A 23,521-nucleotide genomic window follows, 5' to 3' on the forward strand; every position below is an offset into this window, starting at 1 on the left:
GCCCCTCTACTCCGGTATCCTGCCTCCCTCACCCCCACAGGTCCCTCTACCCTGTATCCTGCTTCCGCCAACCCCCCGAGCCCCTCTCCCCCAGTATCCAGCCTCCCCCAGCCCCCTCTACCCCACCTCCCTCAGCCCCACGGGCCCATCTACCCCAGTATCTGGCCTCCTCTAGCCCCCTCTACCCCAGTATCCTGCCCTCCTCAGCCCCACAGGTCCCACTACCCTGCCCCTCCTCCCCAAGCCCAATGGGCCCATCTACCCCGGTATCCCACCCCTGCTGGCAAACACCCTGCCTGACCGCAGGGCTCGCCCTGAACCCAGCTGTGAGATGAGATTAATCGAGACCCTCTCCCCAGCCCCTACCTCCCCCCACATACTCAGATATCTCATATGACCCCCCGATACATACCCATGCCCCAGCCCCTCCTGCCTGGCAAATGCCCTGGAACACCCCCCCCCCCCCCCCGCAGCCCTCCACAGATGCCCCATCGGTGCCTTAGAAGAATCTCACTTTATTATTAATTCATTTGAGCACGTTCTGCGTACACTGGGGGAGAGGGACACAAATGGGGCGGGGGGGGAGGCAGAAATCAGATGGGGGACCCCTCCCCACAGCAGGGGGTCAGGCTTAAGGATTAGCCCCCCCTTCTGACCCCCCCCCCGCACAACCACAGAAAAAGATCTGACATTGCTGGGGGCTGGCAAACTGGGGGGGGGAACAGTCCCCACCCCCCTGCAGTTGATTGGTGAAGGGTGGGGGGCACAACTGGGAGAATTCATACACAGGTTGTGATTGAGAGGGGAGCACGGGGGGCATTGGGGGACTCCCTGCTCCAGTAGGGGTTGGGGGGGGGGGGAGAGCTAGGTTCACAACATCACAGCCACTCACGCAAGCGAAGCCCCCCGCCCCCCCCGCCCCCCCCCAGGGCAGCGGGAGGGGGGATCATGCTGCTTGGGGCGGGGGGGGGGGATCAGGGATTACAACCACATGGCCAGAAGGGGGCGCTGTCAATGCTGCACATCTTGTGTGGGGCGGGGAGAGGATGTGTAGCTCAGACCTGTGCCCCCCAGCAGGCCAGCAGCAGAGGCCTGGCTGGGTCCAGTCCTGGGTTTAAATCCCAGTGCTGGCCGGCCTGACCCTGCTCCATGACACTGAGGGGGGGGATTAAGGCAGCTCCCCTCCCCTACCCTGACAGCAAGTCCCAGGGTGGAGGAGAGGGGTCCAGTGGCCCTGCCCAGGTGACTGCAGAGGAGACACTGGCATGGGGGCGGTCATGGCAGCCATCGCTGCCCCACCCCGGCGGCAGGGCCCCTCATGTCCCGGGGGTCATCTCTGGAGTTGCCGTTGGAGGTCGCTGCTCTGGTTCCCTGGAGCCACATCAGGGTGGGGGGGGTCGGGAAGCAGAGCCTGGGGCAGGTGAGGATGGATCCCACCCCTGGGATCTGGAGCAGACACGGTCACAGGCCAGGGGGCGTGGGGGGAATGTCCCATTAGCCCCTGGGGCAGGCAGGTGGGCCCTGGAGGGGGTGAGATGTCCAGGGGGGCAGTAGTGTGATAGATGGGGAACTCGGGGGGGGGGGGGCAGCTATAACTTAAAGGGGCAGCAGCACCCCCACTTCCAGGAGAGGGGGGCAGGGCTTGGAGGCAGAGCTTAGGGTGAGGTGTGGCCTCAATGGGGGTGGAGCTATGCAGGGGGAGGGGTTTAACACTGCCCCCCTGCCCCCACTTATGAATTCTCAGGTAAGTGGGGGGGTACTGCCCATGAAGGGGAGAATCTGACACCACACCCAGTGGCCCCTCCCACCTGCCCCCCCCCCCAGCATGGGCTGCCCCAGGGCTCCCTCCCCCGACAGCCTCACGGGGGCTCCCCTCTCTCATACCCCCCACCCCCGGGCCAGCCCCCTTATAGCAGGAAGGGGTTTGTGTTGCCCATGGACTGGGCAGAGGCGCTGGTGGGTACGATGGGCTGGGGGGGCATCATGGGGGGCATGGCCATGGGGGACAGGCCGGGGGGCTGGACCCCGACCATGGGGGAGACAGAGGCCAGGGGCACGACCGGCCCCAGGGGGGTGACTGAGACCATGGGGGGAGCGAAGGGGGCAGCGGGGGGGCCCAACCCCATGACGGGGCTGACGCGGAGCTGGTTGAGGGTCAGTGAGGCGGGCTGCGCCGGCTGGAATGGGTTGGTGGCCGAGGCGCCGGCGGCTGCTCCCGGTGCCGACGCCACGGGCGCAGGCGCTGTCCCTAGAACGGAGGGAGGGAGAGTGAGAGACCAGCCACACAGCTGGGAGAGAACCCAGGAGTCCTGGCTCCCAACCCCCTCCCCACAACTGCTAGGCCCCACTCCCCTCCCAGAGCCGGCAGAGAACCCAGGGGTCCTGGATCCCAGCCCCCCTGCTCTAACCACTAGGTCCCACCCCACTCCCAGAGCCAAGGAGAGAACCCAGGCGTCCTGCCTCCCAGCCCCCCTCCCCTCCAAGAGGCAGGGATAGAACCCAGGCAACCTGGCTTTCACCCCCCAACCCCCCCGTCACTAGACCCCACTCCCTTCTCCTCCCAAAGCAGGAGAAGCCAGGCGTCCGGCTGGGCGCTCACCTGTGGCCAGGAAGGGGTTGGAGGTCTTGGTGCTGGGGGGCGCATGGGGTTTGCTGAGCAGTGAGTCCAGGTCCACCAGGGCGGCATTGGGACCCAGGAAGGACTCGGGGGTCTTACGGGTGGGTTTGGAGGCCTCGGCCAGCGAGCCCCCGACAGCCGCCATGTCGAAGGTGCTGGGGCTCCGGGCGCCGGCCGAGCGTGACACTGGCACCTCCCCGGCCAGCAGGTCCAGCTCTCCTGGGGGGCAGAGACGGGGGGGGCTGAGACACCCACCCAGGCCCCCTGGGCAGGCAGAGCGCCGTGGGCTGGGAGGGGCGTCCTCGCCGTAAGCCCAGTCGCTGGGGAAAATACTGACTGGTCCTGGCCCTAGGACAGACCCGGCGGGACCCACTGCAGACACCCTCCTGGTGTAGCAGCGACCCACTGATAACCCCATAACCCGTCCTCCGGACAACAAGGGGTTAAACCCACCCCACATCCCCCAAGCACCAGCTCCCATCTGGCCCCAGGGTGGGGACTGGCTGGCTCAGGGGGGCGGGGAATGGGGCCCGGGGGCCTCTCCCCTCTAGGGGGTGCCGGCTCCCATCAGGGAGGATGTATTCAGTGCCCACCCACCCCCCAATTTCCCAGCAGCCCCAACACACATGCAGGGAAGGGAAGGCAATGCGGGGGGGAGGGGGAGGCAGCCAGGGTCCCCCCAACCCACCTGTGCTGCTCCCTGACTTGGGCAGCGCCGGGCGTAGGCTGTCGAAATCCGAGAACTCGTCCGGCTCGAAGGCACCACCAGCTGGGGGTGGGGGGAGGGAAGGAGTGAGTTATGGAGAGCAAGGGAGAGTCCCTGCCCCAACCCAGCCCCACACCCATCCCAGAGCAGGGGAGAGAACCCAGGCGTCCTGGCTCCCAGCCCCCCCCGCTCTAACCACTAGGTCCCACTCCCCTCCGAGAGGCAGGGAGAGAGCCCAGGCGTCCTGGCTCCCCGCGATCCGTGGCCGACCCACCTGCGGTGCCGTTGATGCTGGCTTTCGAGGGCGACCCTCCCCAGTGGTCAGGGAAGGTCTGCGTGGGGGCCCAGGGGTCGGCCGCGGGTTTCCCCTGGGGGGCTGCAGCTGGGCCCGACGACCACGGGTCACTGGCAGGGGGCGCTCCAGTCACTGCAACGCCCCCAGCTGGAGGAGAGAAAAGCAGTTAGCAGCCAAGGCCAGTGGCTCGTGTACCCTCCCTGCTCCCCCCCATACACCCACAATGCACTGCAGGCTGTGGGGCAGGGTGTCAGCAGGGGGTACTCTCCCTAGCAGGCAGTGCTGTCCCCGATGCCCCATGGTGGCGCTAGGGGGCACTGTGCTGCAGGGAGCACCGGGGGCACTCGGCAGGGGCACTCTCCCCAGCAGGCAGGGTTGTTTCACCACCTCTGCTCCAGGACTGGCATTGACAATCCCCAGGGACGGGCCAAGAAGGTGTCTTGGCCTGAGGGTCACCATCTCCCTGCTGTGGGGCCCTTGGGGCTGATCCGAGCCAGAGGGTTGTTTCCCCAGCGCCATGGCCCTGTGGGGAGAGTCAGGATCCAGCCGACCCGGGTTCTGTTTCCTGCCCTGCCACAGCCTCCCTCTGTGCCTCAGTTTCCCCATCAGGGACACAGATACCACCCTGCTGTGGCAAGGGCTTTGATAGCTCCCTTCACCCCTCCTGCCCCATTGATTTCAGTGGGGGATACAGATTTGCCCCCCTTGCACAGGGATGGGGCCACCCAACTCCCCCACCCCCGCGTGCTGGGTCCCAGCAGGAGCTGGGGTCTCCAGTCCGACGTGGATGCTGGGGGGATCGAGCATTTTTAGTGACAAAGGCAGGAGGGGGCTGGAGGGGCTGACGCCCAGGGACTGGAATGACGGGCACGACGTGGAGACATACCAGGGAGCGGGGAGGGGCCCGTCCCCTCCGGGTTCCAGGGGTCAGAGCTGGCAACAGCCGGGGGACCCCCCCAGGGGTCTCCTGGGGCTGTGACGGAGGCAGATGCCCCCCATGGGTCGCCAGTGGAAGCCACGCCTCCAGGGGTCCCTCCCCAGGGGTCAGGGGCAGGCGGCCCCGTGGGAGCAGGCACAGAGGCACCCCAGGGGTCAGTGGGGGCAGGGGGACCCCAGGGGTCCCCGGCGACAGGGGGGGCTGGCGCGGTGAAGACATCAGCCAGGTCCATCAGCGACGACTGCGGGAGAGAAACGTGGTGAGACACGGGGCAGCCGGTCACCCCAGATATACCCCGAGTCTGCCCCTAAATCTGGGCCCCCGCTAGACCCTGCCCCCTGCCACAGATCCCGCCCCCAAGCCAGACCCCAACCAGCTAGACAAGGGGAGGGCAAACTTTTTGGCCCAAGGGCCACATCTGGGTAGGTAAATTGTATGGCAGGCCATGAATGATCACGAAATTGGGGGTTGGGGTGCGGGAGGGGGTGAGGGCTCCGGGGTGGGGCTGGGGATGAGACATTGGGGATGCAGGAGGGTACTCCAGGCTGGGACCGAGGGGTTCGGAAGGCAGGAGGGGGTTCAGGGCTGGGGCGTGGGAGGGGGTCAGGGGTGCAGGCTCTGGGCGGCGCTTACCTCAAGCAGCTCCCGGAAGCAGCAGCACGTCCCCTCTCTGGCTCCTATGCAGAGGCACGGCCAAGCGGCTCTGCGCCCTGCCCCATCCACAGGCGCTGCCCCTGCAGCTCCCATTGGCCATGGTTCCCGGCCAATGGGAGCTGCGGGGGCGGTGTTTGGGGCAGGGGCACCATGCAGAGCCCCTTGGATGCCCCTGCACGTAGGAGCTGGAGGGGGGACATGCGGCTGCTTCTGGGACCCAAGCAGAGCCATGGCACATGTGGAGTGGGCAAGCCCCCAATCCCGCTCCCCAGCAAGAGCCAGATTAAAACATCTGAAAGGCCGGATGCAGCCCCCGGGTCGTAGTTTGCTCACCCGTGAGCTAGACATCACCCCAGGCTCTGCCTCTGAATCTAGGCCCGCTGCTAGACTCCACCCCCAAGTCAGACCCCCCCAACCCTAGATAGGCTCCACCCCCAAATCAGAGCCCCCTGCTAAACCCCACCCCGTCTCCACGTCCAACTCAGACCCCCCAACCTGAGCTAGACCCCACCCCAGCCTGCTAAACCATGCCCCCCTGCCCCTGGCTCCACCCCCATGTCAGCCCCTCCCCCAGCTAGCCCCAGAGGGAGGGGTTACCTCCTCGCCCTTGGCTGGCACCGCCTCCTTCTTGCTCTCCTCGATGGCCATCTGGAGGCGCAGGTCGTCCCCGCGCCGGATCCGCTCCTCCTGGGGGGAGGCAAGGGAAATGGGGGGGACATCAGCAGGGAGGGGCGGCCCAGCCCCGATCGAGGGCAGGGGAGGGGAGCTGGAGTACTCACCTACAGCTGGCCCGGCAGTGTTCCCAGCCGGGGCTCCCTATAGCCAGGGAGGTCGCTGCCTGCCCCCAGCCTGACTCCTATCCCATAATTCCCTGGCAACGCAGAGCAGGCTGTGGCATCACTACTGACTGGCATCTACAGTGTTAACAGATCCAGCCCCGCCCAGAGCTGGGGACTGAACCCAGGAGTCCTGGCTCCCAGCCCCCTCAGACCCCACTCCCCTCCCAGAGGGGAGGACAGAACCCAGGCGTCCTGGCTCTGCATGGCTGTGCCAGCAGAGGCTGCTACCGGCGCAGTGGGTTTCGCTCGCGGTGGGCCGCTTACGCCGTATCCCCGCCGGGGCCGTCGCTGGTCCAGGACCCCGGTCCAAGGAACGGCATGAGAAGAGCCAGCAGCGGGACTGCGCAAAGCAAATTGGGGAACTTGACCCCAAGCTCCCACAATTCCCAGCCGGCGCCGGGATCCCACCACCCGCCGTGGAAATGGACCGGAGGGCAGCGCAGGGTCGTTTACCCGCGGAGCACCCCGGTGTGTGCCAGGGCAGGGGGAGCCGGCAGAGGCAGCCTGTGCTCTCACGCCTGGCACAAACGCAACCGGCCAAACCGCCCAGTGCAGACACCAGCTGGGGCAACGCCGCTTTGGGAGGCGATTTGCGGGGGGGAGGGATAGCTCAGTGGTTTGAGCATTAGCCTGCTAATCCCAAGCTTGTGAGTTCAATCCTTGAGGGGGCCATTTAGGGATCTGGGGCAAAAATTGGGGATTGGTCCTGCTTTGAGCAGGGGGTTGGACTAGACACCTCCCGAGGTCCCTTCCAACCCTGATATTCTATGATTCTATGATTTGCTAACTCAGCCGGGCCGGCAACTCCCCTAGCCTCCAGGGAGTAACCCCTGCTAGGCAGCTCTCAGACCAGGGGACCGTGTTTTGCTCTGCTGGCCAAAAGACTCTGCGGGTAGAAACTCCACCAGGAGGGTTTGCCAGCACCGCTGTGAGCCAAGGCTTGAGCTCTGCTGGGAAAAGGGCAGCTTGGCCAGGGGGACTGGTGTCCACAACCATCGGCAAAGCCCGATCCGCCCCCTAGGGGCCCCGGTGGGCAGGGAACAGCCACAGCGCAGGGCGCACTGGGCACGCCCCGATCTGCATGCTGTGCCACCCGCCCATGCCCCTGCCCCACCCACCACAGGCTCCCTGCCCTGCCATCCTCTGCGGTCTGGCCCACACAGTGCGGCTCTCTGGGGACTAGAGAGGGGATGGAGTTTAACGTGGATCCTTTGGGGGCGGGGGGGGGTCCTCGATTCTCTCCCCTCAGCTGCAGTCAGGGACATGGCTCCCACCCCCAGTCAGTGCCCTACAGAGACTATAAAAACAGCCCCCCATTGAGGTCTGGACTCCTGAGCCTGCAGCAGCCCCTCCCCCCAAAACAGACACCCTCCCAAATCTGGTGCAGCCCCCATCCCCCCAGGCATGGCCCCCCCAGCTCCCCTCAATTTTTCAGCTGTGCCCCCATGCCCCCAGAAACCAGGTACAAACCCCCTACCCTCTGTGCCAGCTGCAGCTCCCGCTCCCCTCCCCACCCCCAACTTCAGGCATACGAAATTAAACATGGAGCCCAGACAAGATCCCCCCATGTCCCGCCAGGCTCCCCCATATCGGGACTGGCCTCCGCCCCGCCCCAAATCAGGGATCCCGAGGTGGCAATTAACCAGAGCGAAAGCTGGGTGGTGGAGGAAGGACAGACAGAGATTAGCGCTGGGTGTGAATCAGAGTGAGGATTAATGGGGGGGGGGCTGTTAGAGCACAGCGGCCGCAGAGAGACCCAAACGACCCAGAGAGACCCAGCCAGAACCTTTCAGAACCTTCCGCTGCCTCCGTTCGGGGGGGGGGGGGGGGAGAGAGATGACAGGATCTGGGTGCGACCGGGGGGGTCCTGGCATCATGCCTCAGAATTAAAGAAGGTTCAGAGAAGTGATGAGGGGCCCTGGGGGAGCCAAAGCGGCCCCCCCAGAGAGGCCAGAGATCGGGGACTTTTCAATCTGGATGGGGGGGGGGTCGAATTTGGGAGAAGGAGCTGGGTGGGCCAATTCGGCAACACTGCCCGGCAGGCCAGCCAGCACCCAGGGATCATGAGATAGAGGGGGATCAGGGGCCCAGAGCCAGGGAGAGAACCCAGGAGTTCTGGCTCCCAGCCCCCTTCTCTGTCCACTAGACCCCACTCCCCTCCCAGAGCTGGGGACAGAACCAAAGCTTGAAGCTCAAATTGCTCCATCCACCACTAAAATTCAGCTAGCTGCAGGTTGAGGTGAGGCAGCTATTTAAGGGCTGTTTGGGACAGGAAGTGATGGGGGAACTGGTGGAGAGCGTGTGGATTTAGAGAGGCACAAGGGGATGATCCAAGCTGGGATTGGGCCCAGCCACCAGGGTTCATGCCCCTGACAGCGGAAAGCTGGGGAGCTCACCTGCTAAGCACTTCCAAGTGCATGCAAGGGGGCCACACAACCAGGAGACCACCCAACAGCACCCAGGAGGTGCTACAGAGCAAGAGTGAAACTGACCCTGGCACCCAGTGCGAGTAAAACTGACCAGGAGCAAAACTGACCGGCCAAGTAGAGGGACTGAAACTGACCAGGAGCAAAATGACCCTGGCACCCCAGGGACTGAAACTGACCATGAGCAAAATTGATCCAGGTACCCAGAGGAACTGAAACTGACCAGGACAGAAACTGACCCTGGCACCCAGCGGGACTGAAACTGACCAGGAGGAAAACTGACTAGAAAGTTCACCCCCTTTTTAAAAGCATCTTTTCCCTGGAGGAGAGAAAAGCCCTTCGAGGCGATGGCGAGCAGTGAGTGGAGTTAGCGCTGATCTAGTCGGGGGTGGGGGTTAGTGCAGTGGGGGAGGGGGAAGGCCGGCCCACGCTCCCATCAGGGGGAGGGCGTTAGATCCTCCGGGGTCGGCTCTAACCTTGTCGTGCTCCTCTTTGCTCAAGCTAAGAGCGAGCTGGAGCTGCAGGTCCTCTTCGGCGACGGCGACGGGGGGCTGGCGGGGGCGGAGAGAGCAGAGAATGAAGGCGCAGCAGGGCACACACCCACACCGGGGGGGGGGGGGGGGGGGGAGGGAGGAGGAGGCTTGGTCCATGGATAGGAAAGCAGACAGGACCGGGTGGGCCCGTGACTCCCCAAAGTCCCCCTGGGGAGCTAGATGCACAAACAAGGGGGCAAACGTAGGGGAGGTGAAAAAGAAAGGGCAGATGATGCCGGGGGGCAGTGGATGGGAGAGGGAGCGCAGGGGCAAAGGAGGGGGGCAGCAGACAGGGAAGGGGCGCGGGGGGGCCCATGGTGCCCGTCCCAGGCAGAGGACGGGGCGCAGGGGGCCCGTGGAGTCGGGCCCAGGCAGGCTGGGCAGTGGGTGGGGGACAGAGGACAGGGGCGCAGGCAGACACGGCAGTGGAAGTGCAGGAAGGGGATGGCTGGTTCTATTCTTGTCTAAGCAGACAAGTTGTGGCCTGTTCCAGGGGAGCAAATAGTCTGGTAAGGGAAGGGGGAGCAGGCTGAGCTGGGATGAATGAGGGGGGGCTGTACAGGACCCCGGCTGCTGCAGAGAGGATCAGGGGGCCGACCTTCTCCATCTACAGCCCCTGCTGTGGGGGTGAACGCAGATCTGAACAGGCCCTGGTTCTTTGCCCCACAGCATTGTGGAGGTTTATTGGAGGGCCTGGGGACTGTAACCCCACTGTGTGCGGACGTCCCCCTGCCCTCCCGAGACCTGTGTACCCTAAAACAGCCCAGGATCTGAGACAACCCAGGCCAAAAAGACACCCTCAAACTGAGATGCTATGAACCCCGGCCCCCCCCCCATCAGCCAGCTTTCCCTGGCCCCCACCCCACTGTACCTGCCCTCCCCTGCCCCAACACCTGCGCAGGGGAAGGACCAGAATTCAGCCCCACCGATACACTGAGCAAACAAGCTTGCTCCTCTGAGGGGGACTGCCTGGCTTGGGGGACAGAGAATGGGGCATGGGGCCTTTTCCCTCTAGGGGGTGCCAGCCACGATCTGGCCCCAGGGCAGGGACTGGCTGGCTCAGGGGGACAAGAAATGGGGCACAGGGGCTCTCCCTACTAGGAGGTGCCAGACCCGCTCCGGTAGCGCTGAACCAATCCCTGCCTTCGCTGAGACGAGCTGGGCCGGTCCCAGCCTGGCACCCAGTGTCAGAGGCAGCCTGGCCACAATCGGGGGCTAACGGGCACCCCCCCAGGATGGCAGCAGGGAGGCCAAGGGCATGACGCCACCCTGGGAGCAGACGCCCTCGGGGTGGGGGACGATCACAGCTGGCTCCGGCCCGACCAACTCCCCAAGAGCCACCACGGGGGCCCCATCTCAACCGGCATCTCAGGACCCATCTCTCAGCCCCAGCCGTGCCCACCCTCCTCCCTCCTCCCCCCTGCGCCCCGCAGCCGCCGCTCCAGATTTACCTTGCTCCTTACCTGCTCCGCTTCTTCCTTGCTCATAGCCAGCGCCAGCTGCAGCTGCAGCTCCTCCTCGCCGCTGCTCTGCGGCCAGGCCTGCTCTGCCTCTGCCGGGGCACTAGCCGCGGAGGCTGAGGAGGCTGTGGGGGAGAAAGGGTTAAACTGTCAGCCAAGGGCCCAAAGCAACAGGCAATGTGGCCCCTCTGGTGCGGGGGCTGGGTACAGGGGGACCCCTCGCCCGGCGTTGGGACATGGCCCCTCTGGTGCGGGGGCTGAGTACAGGGGGACCCCTCGCCCGGCGTTGGGACATGGCCCCTCTGGTGCGGGGGCTGGGTACAGGGGGACCCCTCGCCCGGCGCTGGGACATGGCCCCTCTGGTGCGGGGGCTGGGTATCCGGGGACCCCTCGCCCGGCGCTGGGACGTGGCCTCTCTGGGGTGGGGGCTGGGTATCCAGGGACCCCTCGCCCAGCGCTGGGACATGGCCCCTCTGGTGCGGGGGCTGGGTACAGGGGGACCCCTCGCCCGGCGTTGGGACATGGCCCCTCTGGTGCGGGGGCTGAGTACAGGGGGACCCCTCGCCCGGCGTTGGGACATGGCCCCTCTGGTGCGGGGGCTGGGTACAGGGGGACCCCTCGCCCGGCGCTGGGACATGGCCCCTCTGGTGCGGGGGCTGGGTATCCGGGGACCCCTCGCCCGGCGCTGGGACGTGGCCTCTCTGGGGTGGGGGCTGGGTATCCAGGGACCCCTCGCCCAGCGCTGGGACATGGCCCCTCTGGTGCGGGGGCTGGGTACAGGGGGACCCCTCGCCCGGCGCTGGGACGTGGACCCTCTGGTGCAGGGGCTGGGTACAGGGGGACCCCTCGCCCGGCGCTGGGACGTGGCCCCTCTGGTGCTGGGGCTGGGTACAGGGGGACCCCTCGCCCGGCGCTGGGACGTGGCCCCTCTGGTGCAGGGGCTGGGTACAGGGGGACCCCTCGCCCGGCGCTGGGACGTGGCCCCTCTGGTGCAGGGGCTGGGTACAGGGGGACCCCTCGCCCGGCGCTGGGACGTGGCCCCTCTGGGGTGGGGGCTGGGTATCCAGGGACCCCTCGCCCGGCGCTGGGACGTGGCCCCTCTGGGGTGGCGGCTGGGTACAGAGGGACCCCTCGCCCGGCGCTGGGACGTGGCCCCTCTGGGGTGAGGCGCAGGAGCTGGGTATATGGGGACCCGGCCCCGGGAGGGAGGAGGAGGCCGGAGGGCATTTTAAGGGGCACCATGAAAACCAGCCTTGGGATTTTATTTTTATTCTCAGAGAGGAGCACGGACGCCCCCAGCCCTGCCCCAGGGCATCAGGTCCAGCCCTGCCGGCCAGGGGAGAGCACCCCCTTTTGATCTCCCTGCAGCACGGAGGCCCTGGCGAGCCTCTCTGCTCAGGCTCCAAGGAGTTTGTGACACCGTGGGGCTGGGGTAGGGCCGTGGGGCCCAGGGAGCAGATGGCCTGGCCTGTCTGGTAAACAAACAGCCAAGAGACCAGCTGGTGTCAGCCAAACAACCCACTGACAAGCAACGGTCCAGTGGGCAGGGAGGGGACGCTGGGTCAGGTGTACAATCCCCCTTGCCCCCCCCCCCGACTCCCACCCCCCCAGAACCCCCTCCCTCCCGTCCCCCCACACGCAGACCCCCACCTCCTGTCCTCCCACCCACTCCAATCAATAGGCCCCCCAACCACCACTATTATTCCAATCCCCTCCTCCCCACACACACTTCACCAACTTCCCCCCAGACTGTAGGCTGGGCTTGAGGGGCATCAGGAAAGCAGGGGGAGCCCAGGGCTGGGCTGGCAGGGGGCAGAAAGTCGGGAATGAGGGGCTTGACTCCAAATAAATGTTATTGTTATTGGCACCATGGAGCATGTGGGAGCAGGGTGAAGGAGAGTGAGTTGCGTGTGGGGGGGGGGGGGGTGTACGTGTGGAGGGGCCTGGGTTGTGTGAGGGGGGATACGGGGTGTGTGAGCCCATATGGGGTGTGGAGGGTGCAGGGTGTTTGTGGGGGGTGGGGCGCGTGCGAAGGGGGGGCTGTGGAGCTAAGCACCCGCTCTCTCACCCACAAACCCAGCTCACACTTCAGCTTGGCCCTCAGCCCCTGCCGGGGCTGGCTCCAGACCCCAGTGCCACCCCTCAGCCCCAACCCCAACCGGTGCTGGGGGCAGGTCGTCACGGTGCCAAGGGACAGGCGGGCTCCCCTCCCCCGCAGACACCGTGGCACCAGCTGTCAGCCCTGGTTAGCCGCCCTGCTGAACGGGACGCTCTCCCTCGCGTGAAGCCTGCATCCCCCGGGGAGAGGTGCCCATGTCTGCCCCGGGATCTGCCCCAATGAGCTGACTGCCCCCCAGGCCAGTGAACTGACCGGGGAGGGAGGACTGAGAGACAGAGAGGGGGCAGCTCTGCTGAGGGGGGCACAGAGCCATGTACCCCACAGAGGGAGGATGAGCGCAGAGGAGCCAACCCGGGGAAGGGGATGGGGATCCCTGGCTGTAGGGCTGGGCGGGGGAAGGGGTATTGAGCACCAGGAGCCATCCGGGCAGGCAGAATGGTGTTACTGTCTCTTTAAGGGCTGGCTGTTCCCCGTCCCGCCCTTATCAGCGCTGGTTGGCAGGGGGCACGAAGGTCGATTGCTGGCAGTTCAGTCCCGATAAGAGCCCGTGGGGCAGGGCGGGATCATCAGGCAAGGGACTGGGGGAAGGGACACGTGTTTTCACCCCTTCGCTGCTACCCACTGCGGGCTGGGTGAGCCCAGGGCAGGGCTGGCAGGGGGCTGCGGGGTCGGGAGCGGCTTACTCAGCAGCTGTGTTGGCTGGGAGGGGTGCCATGTGGGAAGCAGGGGGCGGAGCCAGCAGGGGTGAAAGGTCACACATTGGCAGATGCCAGGTGGGCAGAGGACTGGCTCAGCCTCTGACTGGCTCCAGACCCTGCCCGTCTGCACCCTACATGTCCCACCCCCCGTCAGGGTGGGTCACAGCTCCATCTCCTCCGGTTGGGGCAGGATCAGCCCCCCGCCGCCCCGGACAACCTGAATCACAGGCTCCGAGCACCCCTGGGGTCAACCCTGTGGGCAGCGGACAGGGCAGAGCTGGGGGGTTCAGAATTCACTGTCGTCAACAGCCACCAAGCAGAGAACCCGGATCTGCCTGGGCCAGGGAAGGGCAGAGGGGGCCCTACATATGGCCCCCCCAAACCGTACAGCGGGCACCTGTGCCCCACAGCCATCACCCAGTGCCCACAAGCCCCACAACTGTCATCCACCCCCCCCGGGCCACCGCCCAAGCCCCACAGCCATCACCCAGCCCTCCTGAACCTGACCCGACCCCCCAAACCTCAGAGCCACCCCGAGTCCCACAGCCTTCACCCGCCCCCCAAGAGTCACCAGCCCCCCTGAACCTCAGAGCCCCCCCCAGCCCCACAGCTGTCATTCGCCCCCCCCCATGAGTCACCAGCCACCCCGAGCCTCAGAGATGTCCCCTGAGCCCCCGAACCTCAGAGCTGAAGGACGAGCGGGGCCCTGGGGCAAGCAGGGCCTTGTTTAGGACAGGAAGTGAGGGAGGACCCCAGCTCCACCCAGGCTGGGATCTGAGTGAGCTCCTGGGGGAAAAGGCAGGGGAGGGAGCAGGGACCGCCCACCAGCCCCGGCTCACCCGTGGAGGTCTGCGCCAGCTTCTCCTTGGTCTTGAGGGCGTGGGCCCGCTCCTCCTTGAGCCGCTCATCGTCCCGGAGCAGGGCCACCAGCTGCTTGGCCTTCTCCCGCACGTTGACACCCTGGTCCTTGCCGTCGCGGTCAACGTACTGGAAATCCTTCAGCGTCTGGATGGCGTAGATGTTCTCCTTGCACTGCTGGGCCACGCGCTCCGAGCCCGTCTTGATGAGGTACTCCATCAGCGTCATGGCCTGGGGGGCAGGGCCCAGACACACCAGCCTCAGCCATGCAGCCCACACACTGCCCCCCGGACCCTGCCACTCAGGGCCCCTCTGCCCGCTTCCACCCAGCCCTCCCTTTCAACCGCAGCCCCCCAAATACCCCCTCCCCTTTCCCATACAGCTCCTGCACAGCCCACCCAAACACCCCACAGCCCACCTGCCTACCCACCCACAGAGCCACTCCTCATACCCCACCCCTTCCCAGGCATAGGGCAGGCAGGAGGGGAGCAGGGTCCAGTCGTTGGGCAGGGGCTGGGAGCCAGGACTCCTGGGTTCTATCCCCGTCTCTGGGAGTGGGGTCTAGTGGTTAGAGCAGGGGGGCTCAGTTCTATCCCCAGCTCTGGGAGGGGAGTGGGAGCTAGTGGTTAGAGCGCGGGGGGGGGGGGGGGGGGGGGGGCAGAACTCCTGGGATCTCTCCCCAGCTCTGGGGGTGGGGGCCAAGGATTAGAGCAGGGGGCTGGGAGCGAGGGCCCTGGGGGCGGCACCTTGTAGACGTGGCGCCAGTTCTTGCCGTGGTCGTTGAGCCGTTTCCAGATCATGCTCATGATCTCAGAGAAGGCCACCACGTTGTAGGTGAGGTCGGCGATCTCTGACATGAGCGAGCTGGACGGGCCCCAGGGATCATTGGACGTGGCCTCCCGCACCTTGATCTCCGCCTCCGAGTAGTTGTGGACGATGTTTTTCATCTGGCGCCGCAGCGATGAGGTTGACATGGCGGGGGTGGGACGCGGGGGCAGCCCGGCAGCGGGGCGGCTCCTGATACCAGTCCTGGGGGGTGTGAAAGCTCCCTGTGTCTGTGCAATGGGGGGGGAGGGGGCCGATCCCAGTCCGGGGAAGGGGCAGGAAAACCCCCTGGGTCTGTGCAGTGGGGGGCCCCAGATCCCAGTCGGGGGGGGGGGGGGAGTGGAGAGCAGGAAAGCCCCCCGGGTCCGTGCAATAGGGTGGAGCTGGCACCAGTGGGTGACAGGAAGGTGGTCAGGCTGCTATCTGTGCCCTGGACGGCATGGGTGATCCAGGCATGAGCCGCATCTGCAACACAGAGAGAGCGAGATCAGTGATTCAGTACATCCAGAGGAGGGCCTGAGGCCGGCATGAGATGCAGCAAGGGGGGCTGGGAGCCAGGACTCCTGGGTTCTCTCCCCAGCTCTGAGAGGGGTATGGAGTCTAGTGGTTAGAGCAGAGGAGCTTGGCGCCAGGACTCCTGGGTTCTGTCCCTGGCTCTGGGAAAGGTGTGGTGGCTGGCGATTAGAGCAGGGGGGCTGGGAGCCAGAATCCTGACATTCCCTCTGTGGGGGCAGGCCCCCCAGGCTCCATCGGTTCCTCCTTGCAGGGAGCATGCATGGGGGGAGGGCTGGTGGGAGGGCAGCACTAACCGGGCTAAACAGCACGGCATGGGGGAAAGCGCTGGCCGGGGAGGGGAGGGAACAGACTTAGGAGAGAACATGCCCAGCCCCCCGACGGGAGATGAGCCCCCCCGCCCCCCCAGACAGCAGGAAGAGCCAACTGCCAACCTCCAGCGCTCGCAGTGGAGGGGTGCCAAGCGCAGTGGGAATTCAGCCCCTTTGGGGACGGGCAATGGACCCCCATTTAAAGGCCCTGAGAAAGGAAGGGACACAGTGGCACCAGACTGCAGGGCTCCACCCTCCAGTCATGCTGACCCCAACGTCAGCCGCATCACAGCCTGGGGCATAAGAACATAACATAAGAACAGTCGGACCAAAGGTCCATCCAGCCCAGTGTCCTGTCTTCTGACAGTGGCCAGTGCCAGGTGCCCCAGAGGGAATGAACAAAAAAGGGAATCGTCAAGTGATCCATCCCCTGTCACCCATTCCCAGCTTCTGGCAAAAGAGGTCACCAGGTAACCAGCGCCCCACCTCCCACCCCAGAGGGGCCGTGTCACAGCCTGGGGCAGGGGGTGCCCAGATAACCAGCCCCACCCCAGAGGGGCCATGTCCCAGCACCAGGCGAGGTGTCGCCTTATAACCAGCCCCAGCCCCACCCCAGAGGGGCCACGTCTTTATGCCAGGAAAGGGGTCCCCAGACACCCAGCCCCTGCGCCCCACCCCAGAGGCAGCCGCATCTCCATGCCCTGCGGAGCGCATGGGGACCGTGGCCGCAGCACCGAGCAGTGTGTGGCTCGGCGCAGAAGGAAGGAAATCTCCGGGCGTCCTGGCGCCATGACTCACGGCTCAGAAATGCAGAAGGCCTCACTTCCTTCCCCTCTGGCTGCTCCCAGCTGGGACAAGGGCACCCGAGGGGCTGTAGACCACCAGGGGAAGGAATTCAGGTGACCCCCCTTCTCACCATCAGAGCCAGCACAATGACCCAGCGGCGCTCCTGGGACTGAGCTGAGGGGCCAATGAACCAGGAGACCCCTCCCCATGTTCCTGTGCAGCACCCTTACCCCACTGCCCCACCGCAGCCTGAAGCAGGGCAGCTCTCTGGGCTGGGGCTGCAGCCACTGATGCACCTGTCTGCATTGAGAGGCCAGGGATAGATCCTGGGAATCCTGTCTCCCGGCCCCCGCACCCTTGCTCTAAACACTAGACCCCACTCTCCTCCCAGAGTCGGGGAGGGAACCCAGGTGTCCTGGCTCCCTGCTCTAACCACTAGACTGCACAGCAAGATGCGTAAGGCAAGTAAAAGGCTGAGTGCTGAAGGTTGAACAGACAGGCAAGCACATCCCTGTGGCAGCTGAAGGGACAGGGTAGGCGGGGGGCAGTTCAAAGGACAGGAGCTCCCCATTTTAAGGTGATCCCAAGTGACATGCCAGGCCCTCCCTTACCAAGCCCCACAGGGTTCAGTTCAGAAACCACCCGCGCATCCCATTTCTAGAGTTTGTTGTTTACATTCTGGTAGTGACTTGAGGCCCTAATGAAGATCGGGGCCCCATCATGACCGGCGCTGCCCAGACACAGAGTCACCGAGATTGGGTCCCCATCGTGCCAGGCACTGCCCAGACACAAAATCACCAAGATTGGGTCCCCGTTGTGCTGGGCACTGTCGAGACACAGAGTCAGCGAGACCACCCCAGGTCTCCTATCCACTGGACCTCCCCAGCCTGAAAGCCCCTGTAATCACACACTGGAGGTGGGGCTTGTCTTAGCTTTTCCCCGACCTGTGCGCCACCATGCCAATCCCAGGGGTCTCCGGTGCCCTGGTGGATCCAACCCCCACCCAGCCCTGGGGAGCGGGAACCCCGCCTATTGCCCATCCAGGGTGCGCACAGAGAGACCCAGGAGCAGAACAGGCTCTGGTCAGTTTCATGGCAGCTGTGAAATTGACTGGGGTGGCAGGCAGGAGGACCGCTGATACAGGCTGTGGGGAGGCAGGGGAGACCTTTGCACTAGCCAACCTGGCTGCTCACATCAGACCCTCGCTAGCCAGAGGACCACAGGCCAGATGGGCGCCCCAGAGCTGCACCCGAGGGAACTCCCAGCACCAACTGGCAGGGCAAGTGCTGCGGCGACCAGGTGCCTGCTCAGATTTAAGGCCCTGACATCGGGTGTGTGGCTAGTTTAGAAGCCACCCCCCTCCCGGTTCTGCCATGACCCCTACAGAGGCAGCGACTGCCCCCGCCTCTCTGGGACAGGGGCAAGTACCTTGTGCCCCAGACACGGCGGGGTTGGGAGCAACAGAGACAGATGGAAAGGAGACAGCAGCAGATGACGACACGCTCGCTGGGATATGTACAGCCCTGCCCCAATCCCCTCTGTACCCCGCCAGCTGTCCCCGGCCCCCAGGTGGCTGCGGCCAGGAGATTGCTCTCTGAATGGGGTGGGAGCAGATGGGTACGCGCCAGCACAAAGGCACTTCCAGGATGCACACAGGGCTGGGGGATGCAATAAATCATCCAGGCCTTATCACGGGGCCGCTGCCCCCCCGCAGTGCCAGCAGCACAGATCGGGGCCACACACACACACACACCCCTACCCTGGGCTGTCAGCCGAGAGCCAGGCGAGGAGGATCTGCACAGAGCACGGACAGGGAACCACCTGAGGCACAGCGCTGGGCGGGGGGATTAGAACCACTCCCTATGCCGGTCAACACCATTGGCCAGCGGGCCCTCCACCTGCCCAGGGCACCCCCAGGCCAGCCCCACTTCTCCTTCCCCAGGGTGCCCCCGGGGGCCAGCCCCACTGCCTCCCAGCACTGTGTCTCCAGGGCACCCTGCAAGCCAATCCCTCCCGACTTCTGAGCCCTCCCTCGCCGGGCCCCCCGGACCAGCTGCCCCCAGTCACGCTCCAGGCCTGGAGCTGGTCTGAGCGAGTGACTCCCTCAGCCCCCCAAGGGGGTTGCAATGTCCCAGCAAGATGCCCTCGCACCCCAATCTGGGCACAAGACCGGCCTTTTCTGGATTACCCTCATGGCCTCCTCCTTCCCACTTTGCAGCGCTCCCACACCCTGCAAAGCTGGTGGGGGCGCGAGAGCCTGCCACTCAGCAACTCCTGGGGCCCAGATCCCCCAACGTCAGGTAGCATCAGCCTCTTCCCTGCCCTCAGCAGGCTGCCCCCCTGCCCTAAGCCAAAGACACCGTCCTTACCTCCCCTCCTAGCCCAGCCCTCCTGTGAACTCTGGCCAGCACTGTGCTCGCGGTGCGATGGGCCCATCAAAGGGGCGACAGGCACCAGGCTCGCAGCGCTGGCTCAGAGGGACAGGCTCCCTCCTCCTGCTCTCCCCTGCCTGAAAAAAGCAATCAGAGCACAGGGGCACCCTGTCCGCATCCCTGATTGCTGGCAGGGGGCAGTGCCCAGATCCAGAGCCTTCCACGGGAGGATCCCAAAGCACCTGGCCAACATGCGGGGGGGCGGGTAAAAGCCCTCTTTCACAGGTGGGGAAACTGAGGCAAAAAAGAGTAGTGACTTTCCTTTAAATTCACACCAACAAAGCCAGGAGTCGAACCCAGGAGTCTGGACTCCCAGCCCCGTCCGCTCTAACCACTAGACCCCACTCCCCTTCCAGAGCCAGGGACAGAACCCAGGAGTCCTGGCTCCCAGCCCCCCTGCTCCAACCGTTAGACCCCGCTCCCAGGAGAGCTGCCAGCAATGCCGGAGACTAGACGCACCCTGCAGGCTTCACCCCGTCGAGAACTCACCTCACGTCTCCCGTCGGAGGGTGGGGTGGAAGCCTCTCAGGTCACCCGGACTCCTGGGTCCGCTCCAAGCCAGTCTGCCCTGGGGCGGGGAGGCTGGCGTCCCCTCCTGGCACCTCTCCCCGTTGCCGGGGCCTGGGGCCGGCCTGAGCGTCTGTGGGCACCGCCTGTCGGGATTCAGGCCCCAGCGGGCGTCCGAGCCGGGCGGGCGGCGGAGCCCCCTGGAGGTGTCGAGCCCCCGCACTGCCCTGGGTGGGGGTCTCAGGGGCAGGGAGGGGGTCTCTCACCCACCTACCCACCCCCCCCCTTACTACCTCCGATCCGCCCCCTACAGCTGGGCTGAGCGAGGGCCCGGGGGGGGCATGTCCGGGACCCCTACGCCGGGGGGGGGAGAGGAAGGTGCCCCCCTGCCCCTGTGTTGGGGGGGCCTCTGGGGGCTGCTTCGCTCTCACTGGTGGGATTCCCCTTCCCTGTGGGTCCCTAACCCCTGGGCAGGGGAGGGGGGGCTCTGAGGTCTGCAGGGGGGGGGCTGGGCCCCTGCCTCAGGGGTCCCTGGGGGGTGGGGAGTTCTGGGCCAGTGGGGGGGGGTCTCTGGCCCCGCCCCGCCGGGGGTCCCCGCTGGCTAGCGCGTGCACGTGCGGGGAGGGGGGGGGCGCTCTAGCCCGTCTCTATGGGCCCCGGAGGCTCCGCGTCCCCGCTCGGCGCTGGGCTGGGGCGGCCGCGGCGGCTGGACCCTGCGCACCGGAAGCGGAAGCCGCCGCCCGCCCGGCCCCGCTTCCGCCCTCCGCCGCGCCGGGCTTCCGCCCTCGCCGTGGCGTCACTTCCGGCCGGTCCCATGGAGACGGGCCCCGGCGGGAGGGGCGGGGAAGTCGGCCGAGCAGAGAGACGGGGGGAGGCGGGAGGGGCAACGACGGGCCGCGTCCCGCCCCCCAGGCAGCGCTGGGGGGGGATGGTCCCCCCGTGGCCCGTCCCAGTGACCCCTTGACCCGCCCCGATGACCCGCCCATGCCCAGCGTGGTGACCCCTTGACCCCGCCGGCTGACCCCTTGACCCCGCTCGCTGACCCCTTGACCCCGCCTGCTGACCCCCCAGGCCCAGTACCTTGACCCAGTGCAATGGCCCCTTGACCTGGTGCAATAACCTGCCACGATGACCCTTGGACCCCGCCTGGTGACCCCTTTCACCCCACATGACGACACTCTGGAGCGCACATCGTGACCCACTGAGACGTCCCCTTGAGCTGACGCGACGGCCGCCTTGCCCCAGGACAAGGAGGCCTTGCCATGGCAGAGACTCCCAAGGCCAGAGGGCCCATTGTGATCTTCTCGTCTGACCTCCGGTCTAGCACAGGCCAGAGACCTCCCTCCACATAATTCCTAGAGCAGGTCTTTTAGGAAAACATCCAATCTGGATTTAAAAATTCTCAGTGATGGAGAATCCACCATGACCCTTGGCAATTTGTGCCAATGGTTAATTACTGTTAAAAATGTATGCCTCATTTCCAATCTGAATTGGTCTAGCTTTAATTTCCAGACATTGGATGGATCGTGTTAGACCTTTCTCTGCTAGATTGAAGAGCCCACTATTCAAAAATATTTATTCTCCATGTAGGCACTAGTCACCCCTTAACCTTCTCTTTTTTAAGCTAAATAGATTGAGCTCCTTGAGTCTATCACTATTAGGCAGGTTTTCTAATCCTTTAATCATTCTCATGGCTCTTCTCTGACCCCTCTCCACTTTATCAACATCCTTCTTGAACAGTGGGCACCAGAACTGGACACAGGATTCCAGCAGCAGTCGCACCAGGGCCAAATATAGAGGAAAAATAACCTCTCAAGAGTCCCAGGATCACATTAGCTCTTTTGGCTACAAGGTCACACTGGGAGCTCATGTTCAGCTGATTGGCCACCACGACCCCCAAATCTGTTTCAGAGTCACTACTGCCCAGGATAGAGTCCCCCATCCTGTATGTCAACATTTTGTGTTCCTAGACGGATATATTTACATTTAGCTGGATTAAAATGCAATTGTTTGCTTGTGCCCAGCTTACCAAGCAGTCTGGATCGCTCTGTATCAGTGACATGTCCTCTTCGTTATTTTCCACTCCACAATCTTTGTGTCATCTGCAAACTTGATCAATGACGACTTTATATTTTCTTCCAAGTCATCGATAGAAACATTAAATATCTTCTGGCCAAGAACTGCTCCCTGTGGGATCCCACTGGAAGCACAGCAATTCCGCATTTATATTTACATTTTGAGATCTATCAGTTCGCCAGTTTTTAATCGATTGAATGTGGGCAATGTTCATATTATATCGTTCTAGTTCTGTCATCAAGATACAGTGCGGTGCCAAGTCAAACACCTTCTGAGAAGTCTAAATATATTGCATCAATGCTACCACCTTCATGAACCAAACTAGTAATAAAGATATCAAGTTAGTTTGACAGGATCAATTTTCCATAAACCCTTGTTGACTGGCATTAATTACATTACTCTCCTTTAATTCTTTATTAATCAAGACCTGTATCAGCCACTGGATCAACATCAGGATGACAGGTCTATAATTACCCAGGTCATCTCATTTACCCTTTTTAAATATTGGCCCAAAATTAGCTTTCTTTCAGTCTTCTGGAACTTATCCCATGTTCCACAACTTATTGAAAAACGTTAACAGTTCAGAGAGCTCCTTGGCCAGCTCTTTTAAAACTCCTGGATGCACATTATCGAGACCTGCTGATTTTAAAGTGTCTAATTTTAGTAGCTTCTGTTTAACATCCTCTAGAGGTGGAATGGCAAGAGTGTTCTCATCACCATACGATGAGACGATATCATCTGTTTTTTCTCCCAAAACAGAACAGACTGTAATTCTGCCTTTTCTGCATTTCAACAGAAGCTAGCAGCTGAAGCACAGCATCCATTTAAGAAGCAAAACCAAGAACTTATTAATTAATGTTTGTTAACGATATATAATGTGCATTATTTTGTAATTGCTTTTAAAAAGCCCTCTCGCTCCTTCCTAAATAGATGTATAACCGTTCATTTTAACAACCCAGTCGTGCCAATCATCCCGCCAGGTTTCAGTGATACCAACTAGATTGGATTTATGCTCACAAATGAGCAATTCCAGTTCCTCTTCTTTGCTCCCTAGGCTGCCAGCATTGGTGCACAGGCAACTCAAGAATTTCTTCACACACACCCCAGCTACTCTAGCCAGCTTGTCCATAAGGAGATTGGTGCCCCTTCTCCTGAGTTGGAGGCCACGCAACCTGTACAGCCCCCTCTCTGCACAGAAGGCAGCCCAATGTTCAACCAGCCCCCACTCACCTAGCCAGCAGTTCACTTCCAGAATCTCCAGCCTTCTGTCTCCCTTTGCTTGTGGTATGGGAACGATCTTGGAGAACGTGGACGAGAAGCTGGATATGAGTCAGCAGTGTGCCCTTGTTGCCAAGAAGGCCAATGGCATTTTGGGATGTATAAGTAGGGGCATAGCGAGCAGATCGAGGGACGTGATCGTTCCCCTCTATTCGACACTGGTGAGGCCTCATCTGGAGTACTGTGTCCAGTTTTGGGCCCCACACTACAAGAAGGATGTGGATAAATTGGAGAGAGTCCAGCGAAGGGCAACAAAAATGATTAGGGGTCTAGAGCACATGACTTATGAGGAGAGGCTGAGGGAGCTGGGATTGTTTAGTCTGCAGAAGAGAAGAATGAGGGGGGATTTGATAGCTGCTTTCAACTACCTGAAAGGGGGTTCCAAAGAGGATGGCTCTAGACTGTTCTCAATGGTAGCAGATGACAGAACGAGGAGTAATGGTCTCAAGTTGCAATGGGGGAGGTTTAGATTGGATATTAGGAAAAACTTTTTCACTAAGAGGGTGGTGAAACACTGGAATGCGTTACCTAGGGAGGTGGTAGAATCTCCTTCCTTAGAGGTTTTTAAGGTCAGGCTTGACAAAGCCCTGGCTGGGATGATTTAACTGGGACTTGGTCCTGCTTCGAGCAGGGGGTTGGACTAGATGACCT

General features: G+C 63.3%; 1 protein-coding gene across 9 annotated transcripts; it reads right to left on the reverse strand.

The window, feature by feature from the left end:
• Window positions 1-495: 495 nt before the first annotated feature.
• On the reverse strand, window positions 496-20,258 carry EPN1 (epsin 1). 9 transcript variants are annotated; one of them, XM_037888455.2, is made up of 11 exons: window positions 19,499-20,256; window positions 14,889-15,432; window positions 14,124-14,373; window positions 10,471-10,592; window positions 8,951-9,025; window positions 5,807-5,896; window positions 4,505-4,796; window positions 3,598-3,765; window positions 3,306-3,386; window positions 2,600-2,836; window positions 496-2,248 (listed from the first exon to the last, which is right to left on the reverse strand). In XM_037888455.2, the coding sequence occupies exons 2-11, from the start codon at window positions 15,114-15,116 to the stop codon at window positions 1,908-1,910; spliced, it is 1,884 nt and encodes a 627-aa protein (XP_037744383.1). In that variant the 5' UTR covers window positions 15,117-15,432; window positions 19,499-20,256; the 3' UTR covers window positions 496-1,907. The 9 variants fall into 9 exon arrangements, with proteins under 9 accessions (XP_037744383.1, XP_037744382.1, XP_043390579.1 ...); XM_037888454.2 differs by having other exon boundaries at window positions 10,459-10,592; XM_043534644.1 differs by having other exon boundaries at window positions 10,459-10,592; window positions 19,469-20,256.
• Window positions 20,259-23,521: the final 3,263 nt, after the last annotated feature.

Source organism: Chelonia mydas, chromosome 23 (genome assembly GCF_015237465.2).
Source record: "Chelonia mydas isolate rCheMyd1 chromosome 23, rCheMyd1.pri.v2, whole genome shotgun sequence".
Taxonomy (NCBI): Eukaryota; Metazoa; Chordata; order Testudines; family Cheloniidae; genus Chelonia; species Chelonia mydas.

What these genes read in the sequence shown, in the direction of transcription:
- EPN1 (XM_037888454.2), bottom strand. Translation starts at nt 15,116, where the DNA reads ATGTCAACCTCATCGCTGCGGCGCCAGATGAAAAACATCGTCCACAAC. An exon ending in ACTGGCGCCACGTCTACAAG is followed by an intron (nt 14,374 to 14,888) that starts GTGCCGCCCCCA and finishes CCTGCCCCCCAG; the next exon opens with GCCATGACGCTGATGGAGTA. An exon ending in CGGAGCAGGTAAGGAGCAAG is followed by an intron (nt 9,026 to 10,458) that starts GTAAATCTGGAG and finishes CGCCCCCGCCAG; the next exon opens with CCCCCCGTCGCCGTCGCCGA.